We start from the raw sequence: 13,999 nt of genomic DNA, 5'->3' as shown, positions 1-13,999 counted from the left end.
TTGCCAATACAGTATCCTGGACTAACAATATAGTATCTTCATTCAGACATGGAACTACTGTATGATCTCAGACATCATTCATTGTGGCACTGCATCTCGTGCCGAAATGTACCCTACCTTCCACTATCCCAAACAGACTTTATATAAGCCAGTCTACAAATTCTGGATAGGGAAAATGTTTCTTAAAAGGCCTATTTTTCAAGATTATAAAGATCTCAAACGAAATCTTCGTAAAACACACCATCAAAGGAATGCAATAAACTATAAATACCCCCAAATGGAAATCTATAAATTGTTTGACAAAGAATCCAAAATAATTCTTTGGAAGAAGTCAAGTGAATGAAGAGAACAAGTATAAACAGTCAACAAAATCAGCAGACAGTACAAAATCAAAAGGAAAAGTCAAAGACATTAACAAACACCAAAAAAAAAAAAAAGAAGAAGAACCAAATAAAGTATTTGGAGCCAAAGACTACATTTACTGAACTAAAATAAATTTTAAAAGGAAAGCAACATCAAGCAGAAAAGGAATAAATTAATTCAAAAGGTCACCTAAAAGTACCCAGATGAGAAAATGGAAAAGGGGGGAATAAATAAATGCTTACAGGATCCATAGGATTCAATAAAGAAATCTAATATTTGTAAAACTCAAGTTCCAGAAGAAAAACAGAGAGAGGGAGGATGGAGGGAGGGACGGAAGGAGAGAAAGAGGGGTGTGGGGAAAGGGAGAGCACATTTAAAGAAATAGTGGTTGGAAACTCTCCAAATCGGGGGATAAAATTCAAATATTTAGGTTCAAGAGGCTTAGTGATCTCTAGTATACTAATAAAAATAAGTAGAGTTCACCAAAAGATTGCACAAAACTCAAAGAATTCTAAAAGCAGAAAAACAAAAGAACATTCCACGGAAGGAAGCTTTGATAAAGATCAAAAGATTTCTCAGATTCCATGTCTTAAGCTTGGATCAGGCATGGGAACGGCACCTAGCAAGACATAGATGAACACAGAACTGAGGCAAAAACATCTTTGAGGATTAGATGGAAACATCAAACAGATTTTTCTGTACATATCACAGCACATAATACTGGACTGATCCCATACTGACATTCTGAGAGATACCTGGGGAGTTGAAATTGGGCCTGCTGTATTTAACATGGAGAGCAAAAAGTCAACATGCACCAGTATTGCTGTTTGTTCCCTTTGCCATGGTTTTGTGAGACTAGATGGTACTGTTCAGAAGTCAGCAAATATGTTCATAACCTGTTATACACTTGGTGTTTCGGTGGCGGGAGGGGGGGAATGTGAGTCTTTGAAACAATTCAACTGGAAAATATAGTAAAGTAATATTCAGGTCTTAATATATAGCCTAGGTTGGTCTTGAATCATTATCTTCCTACGTCTCCTAAGCAAGGTAGAAATATGATCAGAACCAGAGCCTGCAGGAGAATATAGGCACATTATCCAAACCGTGAAGCAGGCATCAGGAAAGACAGCTCAGAGGAGGTTCACTACTGTACAATGGAATACTGAAAGACCACCCCGAAATGTGACCAGTATTGTGACCCAATCCATGATGGAATGTCCGCTAACATCAGTGATCTGAGCTCGCAATGGACTATAAAAGGGCACTACTGGCATCTGACAGCCTAGAATAGAACACTGTGTGTGAAGACCAGAGGAGCGGAACAGGGAAGACTATCCAGACTCTGCGTTTCCATCTAGCCTTGCCTCCTTCACATTTATTCCTCCTTTAATAAACATCTAACATTAATTTAGCATGCAAGCTTGGTTCCCCCTTCTCCCTCCTCTTTTCCCCATTTCTCCCTCTTCCTGTCTCCCTCTTCTTATATCTCTCTCCTTCTCTTTCCCCATTTCCCCTCTTCCCACCTCCATTTCCTCCCTCCCACCCTCACTTTTTTGTTCCCTTTTCCTGTTCCCTCTCTTTCCCTTCTTATTCCCCCCATTTTTCTATTTAATAGGCTTTTACAAAATGCAGAGTGTCTGTGAGTTAGTGAGATTTCTGGCTCATATTCCTGAGAACTGGGAATGTTTGAAGCTATCTGACTGCATTCCTTTACTCTTACCCTTTCATTCTAGATTTCACCCAAACTGCCTCATCTCCTTTGTCCCTTCTGTTGCCCTTTCTTTTGACATCCCCCTTCTTTACATTTGACCTATCAACCCAATAATACTCATTAGTCTCACTTTCGTTTTTCCTATCCAGTCATGACCACAGTAATCGATATCTTGTGGCATGAGGTATTATCAGAGTTCCCTTACTTCCTAAAATGGTTATTATTTAAAGGGTACTTTATATTAAATATATTTTAAATAATAACTATTAGACTATTACTGTATGTTCAGAGTGATACAAGAAGAGGACATTACATTTCTGAATATATATACACTGTCTTTGTTATGGTTTCTTCTGGTGTGATACACAGCATGACCAAAAGCAATTTGGGGAGAAAAGGGTTTATTCCCCTTACAACATTCCTCTACTACTGAGAGTCACATAAGGAACTCAGTGCAGCAGTCTGGAGGCAAGAGCTGAAGCAGGAACCACAGAGCAAAGCTGATAACAAAGGTGGCTGGACCAGTTTTCAATCCCATCAACAATAATTGAGGGTTCTCTTTTTCCCACATCTCCTCCAGCATTTATTGTCAGGTGTTTTGCTGATCTTTGTCATTCTGACTGGGGTAAGATAAAAATCTCAGAGTTGTTTTGACTTGCATTTCCCTAATTGCTAGGGGAAAAGAACACTTTTGAGATATCTATTAGACATTTTATTTCTTCTTTTGAGAATTCTCTGTTCAGGTCCCAGGTTCATTTATGGAATGAGTCATATTTTGTTTTGTTCTGATTTTTTAATTTTGAGTTCTTTATATATTGTGAACATTACTCCTCTGTCTGCTGTATAACTGACAATCTATTAATACACATATGTGTGTACATATATACACACATAAGTAGTTTAAAGGAAATCTTTAAGGAAACTTCTATGTGCAACAGATGAAGACCATGACAGAAAATGTAGAGTTGTGGAGTTCATTCTCAAGACATATATCTATAATACAACTCCCATACTTGAAGCTCATGGATCATTGCAGAACCAGGGGCAAAAAGACTGTAAAAGCCAGAGAGTCAGGGAGTTTGCTGTAAGATTTTGTCTCCTAGGAATGTCAGAAGCCACACCCATAACATCTCAGCAACACGACAGTGTAAATAAAGAGCTGAATATGGACAACAATAACAAAGCTAATGTAGAAAGCTCACGAAGTCTCAATCTTATACAAAGAATCATGGGAAACTAAGGAATTCCGAGAGCTGGAGAAATAATCTTTCCCAGGTAAAACCACACTAATTGGTTATTTTATATCAAATGGCTAGTCCTGAAAACATACATATAAGAAACATACAGACTATAGGTTACAGTTAATGAAAAAGAGGCCATAGATTTGAAAGAAAGTCAAAGGAGTTATATGGGAGGGGTTGGAAGGAGGAAAAAAGGGGCAAAGTAATTATACTATAAATAAATCAGGTAATTATATTATAAACTCAAAAATTAAAAATAAAAGCTACCAGCTATTTTAACAACCTGAGTCAAATAATGCAACAGCTGTTATTTCTGATGTGTGCATGCAGGTAAAACCAGTCACAGGAGAAGCCAGAACCTATACTAATGTGTGCTTCTGTTTGGGGAATTATTTCTCTAACCACCTGGGGTCCCAATAGGTTCTGTTCAACTATTCAGGGTGTGGTAGAGCCTTGAGATTCTGACAGGAAGAATTGGGAATGAATTAGAATCCATCTCCTCTGTGCTTGTACCCACAATAATAGGACCATGGATATGTCCCAATTGTGTCAGCACAGCCTAGAAACGCACAATGCTTTTCATCAGACTGGTTTCTCCTGTTAATACTGCAAAAACAATCTTTGACACAATTTGAGACTTCAATCTCTTTAGCCTGTGAAAATATTCCTTTTCTTTTTACTGAGAAAAAAAAACCTGTTATGTTCTTCCTTTTTCTATCATCCGTAAAGTCTGGTGTCAAGCATGGCAGCATGCTGCCTCTGGACTAAGCATGTAGATCAATTCTGAACATGTAGGAAAGGGGTGATGCAGGGTGCCAGGGAATTTCTGAGTGAAGGTATGCATTGTTTGACAGGTGCATGACCATGTCAAGGACCCCAAGGCCTCATACCCATGCGAGTGACAAAGCCTTCCCCAGTGATGACAAGGCCTTCCTCTGGTCCAAATGTGAATGTTAACAGTGTGCAGAAAACGCCCCCTGTAGTTTTCTCTTCCCGGATATTTACAGCCTGAAGATAGCTCTCCTATAGAGATTATTCCTACTGAGATTAGCTAAACCTGTCTCCTTTTCAGCTGTATACCTAAGCTCTGCCTCCTTGTCCAGCTTTATGTAATAACCTCAGCTCCCTGTTCAACCGAGCTTCAGGGCACTGTGGTTTCTCCATAAGAGAGCCCAGACAACTTTATCCTAGCTTTTCTGTGTTTCTTATCGGTGTGTCTGTCTTTTCTTCATTCTCTTGCCACTCTAGCTAGGCCATTATCTGGATTTGTGCAGGTTGCCACAATCTATATCATGGACTCACTCTGGGTATCCACCAGAACAATGAGTAAAAATATAGATGTGAGTATATAACCTGGAGAAACTTCAGACATTAGGAAAGTAAGGGAACACTAATCAGGAGAATAATAGAACACAGTTGCTATAAAGGGGGAAAAGGGCAAAGTGGCTAGGGAAAACTTACCCAGGGTGAGAGGAAACTCTCATAGAGGAAGAGAGAAAGAGGAAGCATAAATAACACTAAGTATATTTGAAAAAGCCAAAGGGCATTATGTTATTTTGTAGCTACCCAAAATTTTATGTGATATATACATAAGTTTGTGTGTGTATACATATACTATAAATAATGCATATACACATATTTTAATTAAAGATGTCAGTTGAAGTGACAATGCTTTCTCCCCAAATACCTAACAAAATCCCCACAGTGCTAGGCATGGGAAACGTCCTATTGAGATGCAGATTAGGGATTCAGAGACAAAACGCCTAGAGCAATATAGGCACTGTCATTGCTCTTGGTGTCTTTCACAAAAAAGTAAGACCCTACTGCAGAAAATATCACAAACTCTGGACACAGGATTTGGAGGAAGGGATATGGATCTGACATAGAATCGTCACCATCACTGAGGACTAGCACTTAGAGTTTTGGAAGGACCCACGCAAGCCACCAGTAGAGACTGGCAACCAATAATCCTATCAGCTGTAATCCCAAGAAACTACAATAATAAATAACACAGCAACATATCCCCAAAGGTGCAATAGTGGCACTTATATCCGGAGACAACTAATAGTCACCTAACTGAACATACAGTCTGCTCAATAGAGAAGAACTAATTCCTGCCACTATAAATGTAGTTAAGTATCTTTGCTGGTGAGGCCATGAAACCTAGAGGAGAATGTACTACTGCCATATTTTTAAAATTAGTATACTCTCTAACAGCATTCTAAATCTTTACACTTATATACACATATAATATAGCTCTTCCACTTTATTAGACAGCTTCATTCTGCAGTAAACAGAGATAATTGCAGAAAGTTTTAACTGGAAAAGATTCAGAGATAGCTGACCATGGGGAGCTATGGTGTTTGTACACTTGGTACCCAGTTGGTGGAAGTGTTTGGGACAGATTGGGAGGTGGAACCTTGTTGGAGGAGTTGTGTCACTGGGGACAGGCTTTGAGGTTTCAAAAGACTCACAACATCCCCATCCCGTGTGTGTCTTTGTGTGTGTGTGTGTGTGTGTGTGTGTTGTCCTACTTGCACGTCAAGAAGTAAGCTCTCATCTCTTCTTCCACTCTGCCATTATGCACTCTAACCTTATGAAACCATAAGCCCAAATTAAACACTTTCTTTCATAAGTTGCCTTGGTCATGATGTTTTATCTCAGCAATAGAAAATTAAGCAGGACAAGTGTCCACTCCCAGTTAATGTATTCACAGCACAGTTCCTACGTTTAAAGTTCAAGAGCATCGGGGCGGGGGAGGGCAAATGATTGTAAGATCGAGGGAACTAGAATATCTGCTGCCATAAAGTCTCTTCCAAAAAAGAAAAAGAAGAAAGAAAAAATGAAGGAAAGAAGAAAAAAGGGAGGAAGAGAGGAAAGGAGGGAGGGAGAGAGGGAGAGATATAAAGTGGGGAGCATATGGGGAGAAGAAGGGATGGGTCTGTGAGGAGCTAGGGAGAAGAGTTGTGGATGAGTATGATCAAGATACAGTGCATGAAATTCTCTAAGAATTAATAAAAGCACTGTATTAATAAAATGTAAACAAAATGAATATCACATATATACATAATAAAAATGTCTTCAGTCATAAAGAAAAAATTATGTCATTTTCAGAAAAATTGATGCAAACAGTTTCAGAAAGTATTTTTCTTTATTTTTGTTCCTAGATTTTATAGAAATTACTAAAGTCAGATATATTATATTATATTATATAAAAGTAAAGGGAAGCTGTCTAGGGAAACAAAGGAGACTAATGGGAGGGAGATGGTTAAGAAAGGAAAAGATAGAGAATAGGGGGATATGGCCAACCTATATCACGTACTTGTATAAAAATTTTCTTCAGTTATATAGTACCATGTAAATGATTATACAAAATTAAAATATTTCAAGTTTTAAAACAGAAAATAAAAAACAGATTTCTCAGAAGGTACATAGTAGACAGAAGATGATGAGCTGATACATTTTGGAAGTAGATAATTTACTTTCATCTCATTGTCACAGTCGGAATTCATTTGCCTCAAGATAAAGGGTCCTTTGAGTCTTGTACTCATAACTTATTTAAATGAGACTCTTACTGTTGAGTTTTGGAGTTGGTGTTGTAATTAGCTAAAACCTAGAAATTACTGGAACAATAAATGAATTTTGCATATAAATAATGGTTTTAGGAGGCCAAGGGAAGGATGCTATGATTTGAATTCAGACTCTTAAATTTTATGTTGAAATTTAATTGGCATTGCAATAGTATTAAGAAGGTCACTGAATTGTATAGTCTTTGGGTCTGGTTATAGTTGTGATTTTTTAAATTGCTACATTTTAAATAATAAATTTTAAAATAAAAATGAATCTATGAAATAAAGAAGAGGGATATTTAAGATCCGCCATCTCCCCTCATTACCCCCCAAAATGCCAGTAGAGCAAAAGTGGGTTGGTTACAGTAGCTGTAAGCCCTACATCCAATGGTTAGTTTGACTCATTCTTTTCTATCTTGTATGTGCTCCTAAGTCCTTAGCCACACTATGATATAACCAGAAGATCCCTGCCATACTTTGTGGTAGGACTATGCTTTGGGACTTCCTAGCTTCCATACCTCTAAGAAACAGATTTCTTTGCTTTATAAGTTATCATGCTATAGCAATATAAAATGGACTAAGATACTAAATAGTATGCTATTGAATAACCAGTTGGTAAAAAAAAAATGAAAAAGTAACTTACCAAAAAATGCCTCAGGAAAAATAAAAATAAAAATACAACATCAAAGAAAAACATTTTGTTCATACAAAATGTAGAATATCATTCTCACAAAAAGTAACACAATTGTAAAATCCCTATTGAAACATGAGAGCTTGTGAAAAGGCAACCAAAACAATACTAAGAAGGAAAAACCAGACAGAGGCGTATAGGAGCCATAAGGGTGACAATGAGAGAGAATAGCAAATTAAAACAAAGTATAATAACACATGAGTATGAAAATACCATAATGAAATTCATTGCTTTGTATGTTAACCCAAAGTATTAATTTAAAAATTCTTTAAAACCTTAATGAGATACCACTTCCTACTTAATGAAATTGATGGTCATTTTAAATTGATAATATCAAATGTTAATTACATAGGACACCCGAAACAAAATATCAGTAGTGGAAATGTAAAATAGCATAACAGTGGAAAAGTTTTAGACTCATAAAATTACGAAAATATTTGCAATGTACATGCAACCTAGCTATTCTAATCCCAGTTATTTTTTAAAGACAAAATAAAAGTTTATGTTTTCACCAAAGTCTATGCTAGAACAGTCACAGGAGCTTTCTGTATAAGTATTTATAACTGGGAGCAACCCAGATATCCACTCACTGGTGAGCAGGTAAAAAAGATCAGCTACTGGGAGCAGTAACATGATAATGAAAAGCTTATCAATGTTTGAAGGAACCTGGGGTTAGAATATAAAAGGAAGATAAAAACTTGTATGAGAAATGAAAATATTCTAATTTCTTTTTCAAGCTAGGGTTTCTCTATGTAAGAGCCCTGGCTGTCCTGGAACTAGCTTTGTAGAACAGGCTGGCCTTGAACTCACAGAGATCTGCCTGCTTCTGCCTCCCAAGTCCTGGGATTAAAAGGATGCACCACCACTTCTTGATTAGAATGGTAGTTACATAACTACTTGCAATTATTTAAAAAATTCATTGCCATATATAATTTATAGTGGGGAATCTTATATGTAAGTTATACCCAATACATTCTAAACAATAAAATAAAAATAAATACATTCTAGAACAATGTGCTTTTGAAGGCAAAACAATATTTCAAATGGATAGTATATCATTATCAAATATTTATCTCAGTTTTATAACACTCATTTATCATATGGAAACTATTCAATTCAAATTAATAAAATATTAACATTAACATATTAAAGCATAAAAGAAAGTGACTCTTCTTATCCCCCAGGGGACATAGGACAAGGCAGGAAGACATGTGCAGGTTGTTATAACTAGTGGACAGGAAAACGATACTTAGCATCTAGCAGATAGAGTCAAAGCATGCTAATAACACACGTGACAATGCAAAAGGAAACCTCTGGTTGAAGACATTGATCTGTGTTCTGCTTTCCTAACATGCAACTGATATCTATGTGTTGCTATAAATGACATATATTTAGTCTGCTCTTATGTAATACCTAAGAGCAAAATGTCCCATATGATGTTTTTGTTGTTCTGACTTCACTCCAGAATGCACAGCACTGAACGCACTCAACAATTTTGTGCCTGAGCATTCTGGATCTCTTATAGTGTCTCTCGGCTATAATTTTTGGAATGTAACTACTAGGTCATGTTCATGTGTAATATTTATAAAACAACTCAGGTACTATCTGAAATGGCTGAACTAGTCAATATACTGTGCAGAAAGAGTTACCGTATCAGGTCTCAGAGTCCTATATGTAGAAAGGTCTCCTTGAAAAGTTGGGCTTTCCCAAGCATTATAGAACTTGAATACCAACAAGGATCCCTACCATGCCCTGGCCACAACAGCTCATTGTGCCCAGACAGAAGAAGCAATGTGGTTTATATAAAATATTTGCTTTTCTTCCAAAAATCTGAAATTTTGGCAATGCTGTACAAAGGGTACCTGTATAATCATTCCCCCATGAAATCTTGGACACAGAATCTTTAGTTTCATAGAGACATTTCATACAACTCTTAGAACCTTTGGCCAGGTGTTCTCTTTTTTCTTTTCTTAGTTGTTTTAGCTGTTTCATTATAACAAAGCATAGTCATGAATAAGCTCTGGACTATGTTATTTCAGATTTCTTAGCAAATCACTGAATACAAGAGTTGTCTAGAAGACCCCTTTAGCACACATTCCCATAAACAAAGCAGACACTCCCACCCCAGGAACTTATTCTGTATAGTCTGAATTTTGATACACATGTATATATTATCTCTTGAAAAAAAATACTTTATAGGGCAGAAAAGATGGCTCAGCAACACAGAGCACTAGCTGATCTTCCAGAGGACCAGGGTTCAATTCCTGGCACCCACAGGTTGGCTCACAACCATTAGTAGTAAAAGTCCTCTTTTGGCCAGCTTGGGTACTACACACACATGGTGCAGAGATACACATGCAGGTAAAATACATTTGTACATAAAATAATAAAATAAATTTAAAATACCTTATCAAAAATTAAACTGTTTATGAAATATACACAGAAGAGAGAAACACAAAGGTATCACTGTAAATTTTTTTCACCTTCTATATGAAGATACAGAGCTAAAGTTACCCAGTAAGCTCAGGCACAGGTCCCAAACTGTCACTAGTTTGCTTCCTTTAAACCAATGGCTCCTTTTGTTATACTTGCCAATTCTCATACTCTAGTTCTGACATTTATTACTTTTCAGGAACTCAGCATTATCTTATTTCTCAAATTATGCAGTGAATATATTGAATTCTGCCCCCAAATATTGGCTCTTATAGAAGCTGAATCCAACAGGAAAACAAAAGAGAAGTTAGAAAAAAAAATCCTCTTGATAACTTCCTAAAAGGTTGGGAGAAAAGAGAGTATAATAGCAAAAATAATCCTAAACAAGTTATAAATCTTCTAACCTTGTGAAAGATAAAGGGTCAAAATTAGTCATGTAAGAATTCATCCCCCACTCCAGAGCACCACAACTAACTAGATCCAGAAATCTCACACACCCTTCTATTGTTCCCTAATATTGTTTTTAAAATCAACAAAATAAGATGCTTACGTGCTCAAGGAAGCAAGGTCCTATCTCGCTGAGGTGGGGGTCATCATTGTTGTACTGCTTCTCCAGGTCTCTTACGAAGCCCATCTGAAATCTGTAGATGTCTTCGATGTTCCCAAAGATGACTTTCAGCTGCTCATCACTGAACATGTCCCTTCTCTTGCGGCACTGCTTCAGGTATCCCTGCAGACAAAGGAAAAGCTCAGGGTGTGGATGTCTCCCCTACTGGATCCTAAGCACATGAAAAATCATTTTCATTCCAGGAAGTAGGCAGATAATACTTATTTTCAATTTTCATACGGGGGAATGGAGTTCTAGTGAAGGGAATTATTAAATTAGTAACTCTTCAGGGTATGATTACCCTGGAATGCTTGTTTTCCCTCTGTTTGGATGAGAAAAAAAAAACAAACAAAAGACCAAGGGCCATTTTCCAGAACCTAGATTGTACTTAGTATTAATTGTACTAAGAATATTAGAGGAAGATGGAGATAAATTTCAGAGGCAGAACATTTGCCGAGAATACCCAAGACCTGAGTTAAATTTCTAATACCGAAAAGTATCTTATTTTTTTTTTTTTGATAGGGAATAAAATACCAAAAGTGTGAATGGGTTCAGCTAAAGCAAAACTTACTAAAATAGCAAGTATGGACAACAAGCTAGTAACCAAGGTAGAAGCACAAAAATCTCCAATAAAGAAACAAGAATTGAAAAACTGAAACCATTATTTCCTTACTTTGAGAAAAAGTCTATGTAGCCCGAACTCGCCTTGAACTCGCCTTGAACTCATTCCCCTTCTGCTTCAGATTCACAAAGACTTACAGAATGTCAATGATGAAAGGAGAATGGACAAGAATTCATTGCCTGATAAGAAAGTTCTAACATAATAGTGACAAAAGCATTCAGCCTTGACAGCACACTCCCTGAGATGTCAATTTAGAAAATAGATAATAGCTATGTCCATTCTTCCCATTTGAAAAGTTTAAGGAAAGTTCCAAATATCCTATAATATCCAGAATGCAGGAAGAATGGTGGAGTTCAAAACTAGTATGAAAAATAATGTCTATAAAAGAGAAAGATGGGACTGGAGAGGTAAGTATCTAGTTCCCCGGCTAGAGTTTACTCCAGAAGTGCCCCACCCCCACCTACCAGAGCTCCAGAAACATGAGGATAGCCTCTCCATATCCCCAAACAACCCCCCACAGCATCTGAGACCACCAGAGTCTTGGCCCCACTCCAACCTGGAGAGGTGATTTTCTGGCTCCCTGGCAGGAGGGTCCTACTCTCTAGGCCCTAGCCCCTTGAAGAACATCCCTGCTCCACCCCCACCCAGGAAAACCACAAAGACCTGGGAGCAACCTCCCCATACCCCCATCCATCCCCCGCAGCATCTGAGACCACCAGAGTCTGGGCCCTGCTCTTACCTGGAGAGGTGAGTGTTTAGCTCCCTGAGAGGAGGGCCCTCCTCTAGGCCTTAGCCCCTGGAGGAACATCCCTGCCCCACCCCCACACTGCAAAGCCACAGAGATCTGGGAGTAGTCTCCTCACACCCCCAACCACCTCTCACAACATCTGAGATCACCAGAGCCTTGCCCGCCTATACTTGTAGAGGGAACATCTGGGTTTCCAGCTAGAGGGCCCTATCCACTAGGCCCTAGACCCCTGAAGCACACCCCATGCATCACTCCACCCAACGAAGCCTCTGAGACCTGGCAGCAGCCTTCCATAACCCTAACCACTCCCCAAGGCATCTGCAACCACCTGAGTCTAGGCCCTATCTACTCCTGGAGGAGCTTCGGAGTCCTATCAGCATCCATCAGAAGTACAGACATGCCTGCACCTGGAGGAAGAGCTACTACGTAAGCCACAAGTCCCACCTGCACCAATTGGAGGAAGAGGGATCTCCTGAAGCACAAGCCCCACTGGAGGAAGAGATGGGCCATGGCAGAGTAAGAATACATTCAACAGCAAGGAGGTGGTGGCGCACACCTTTAATTCCAACACTCAGGAGACAGAGACAGGCAGATTCTCTGTGAGTTTGAGGCCAGTATGGTCTACAATAGCTAGGACAGCCAGGGCAGTTACACAGAGAAACTCTGACTTGAAAAAAAACAAAATAACACATTCAACAACATAAAGAACATCATAAAGAACCACCAGAAATTAGTGGTTCTACATCAGCAAGACATGAACATCCCAATGCAGATAAAGCAGAAGAAAATGAATTTAAAAATAACTTCATGAAGATGATAGAGGCCCTTAAAGAGGAAATGAAAAATTCCTTTAAAAAAGTAGAGAAAAAGAAAAAGAAAAATTGTAAGAAATCAACACATCGCTTAAAGCAAGCAAAAAAAGCCACACACACACACACACACACACACACACACACACACACACACACACACAAAGAAAAAAAACAGGTGCAGGAAATGGTTCAAGACTTGAAATCTGAAATAGAGGCAATAAAGAAAACAAAAACTGAGGGAACTCTGGAAACAGAAAATGTGGGTAAATGTGAGGCAAGCATAGCCAATAGAATACAAGAGATGGAAGAGAAAATCTCAGGTGTTGAAGATACGATAGAGGAAATAGATTTGTGAGTCAAAGAAAATGTTAAATCCAACAAACTCTTAACACAAAGTATCCAGGAAATCTGGGACACCATGAAAAGACCAAACCTAAAAATAATAGGGGTATAAGAAGGAGATGTTCAGCTCAAAGACACAGAAAATATATTCAAACCATAGAAGAAAATTTTCCAACCTAAAGAAGAGCATGCCTATGAAAGTACAAAAAGCTTACAGAACACCAAATAGACTGGACCAAAAAAAAATGAAGTCCCCTTGCCACATAATAATCAAAACACTAAACATACAGAATAAAGAAAGAATAGTAAGAGATGCAAAGGAAAAAGGCCAAGTAACACATAAAGGTAAACCTATCAGAAGTACACTTGACTTCCCAATGGAATATCTGAAAGCCAGGTTATAGACAGACATTCTGCAGACACCAAGGGGCTACAGATGCCAGTTCAGACTACTATACCAAGTAAAACTTTTAATCACCATAGATGGAAAAAACAAGACAACCCATGACAAAACCAGATTTAAACAATACCTATGCACAAATCCAGCTCTACAGAAAGTACTAAAAGAAAAAACTCCAAAGCAAGGAAGCTAGCTACACCCACAAAAACACAGGTAATAGATAATCCAACACCAGCAAAACCCCAAAAAAAGGAAAAAAATTAACTACATAATCAGTAACAAAGCAAACCTCAACAGATTTTAAAAAATTGAAATAACCCCCTGTATCTTATCAGATCACCATAGCTTAAAGTTAGAATTCAACAACAACACTAATTGCAGAAAACCAACAAACTCATGGAAATTGAACAACTGAATCACCCCTGGGTCAAGAAAGAAATAAAGAAATTAAACACTTCCT

The 13,999-nt window shown here is 38.0% G+C and overlaps 1 protein-coding gene across 15 annotated transcripts in view; it reads right to left on the bottom strand.

Annotated features, from left to right (window-relative positions):
* Positions 1–13,999, bottom strand: part of Arhgef9 (Cdc42 guanine nucleotide exchange factor 9) — a 311,302-nt gene that overhangs the window by 49,184 nt on the left and 248,119 nt on the right. For all 15 annotated transcript variants that reach the window (XM_048417886.3, XM_048417873.3, XM_087903201.1 and 12 more), the window contains one exon: positions 10,559–10,738. In XM_048417886.3, the coding sequence (XP_048273843.1) occupies positions 10,559–10,738 (180 nt within the window). The remainder of the gene's footprint in view (positions 1–10,558; positions 10,739–13,999) is intronic.

Source organism: Myodes glareolus, chromosome X, assembly GCF_982192425.1.
Source record: "Myodes glareolus chromosome X, mMyoGla1.1, whole genome shotgun sequence".
Taxonomy (NCBI): Eukaryota; Metazoa; Chordata; class Mammalia; order Rodentia; family Cricetidae; genus Myodes; species Myodes glareolus.
This window is presented reverse-complemented; position numbering and strand designations above follow the sequence as displayed.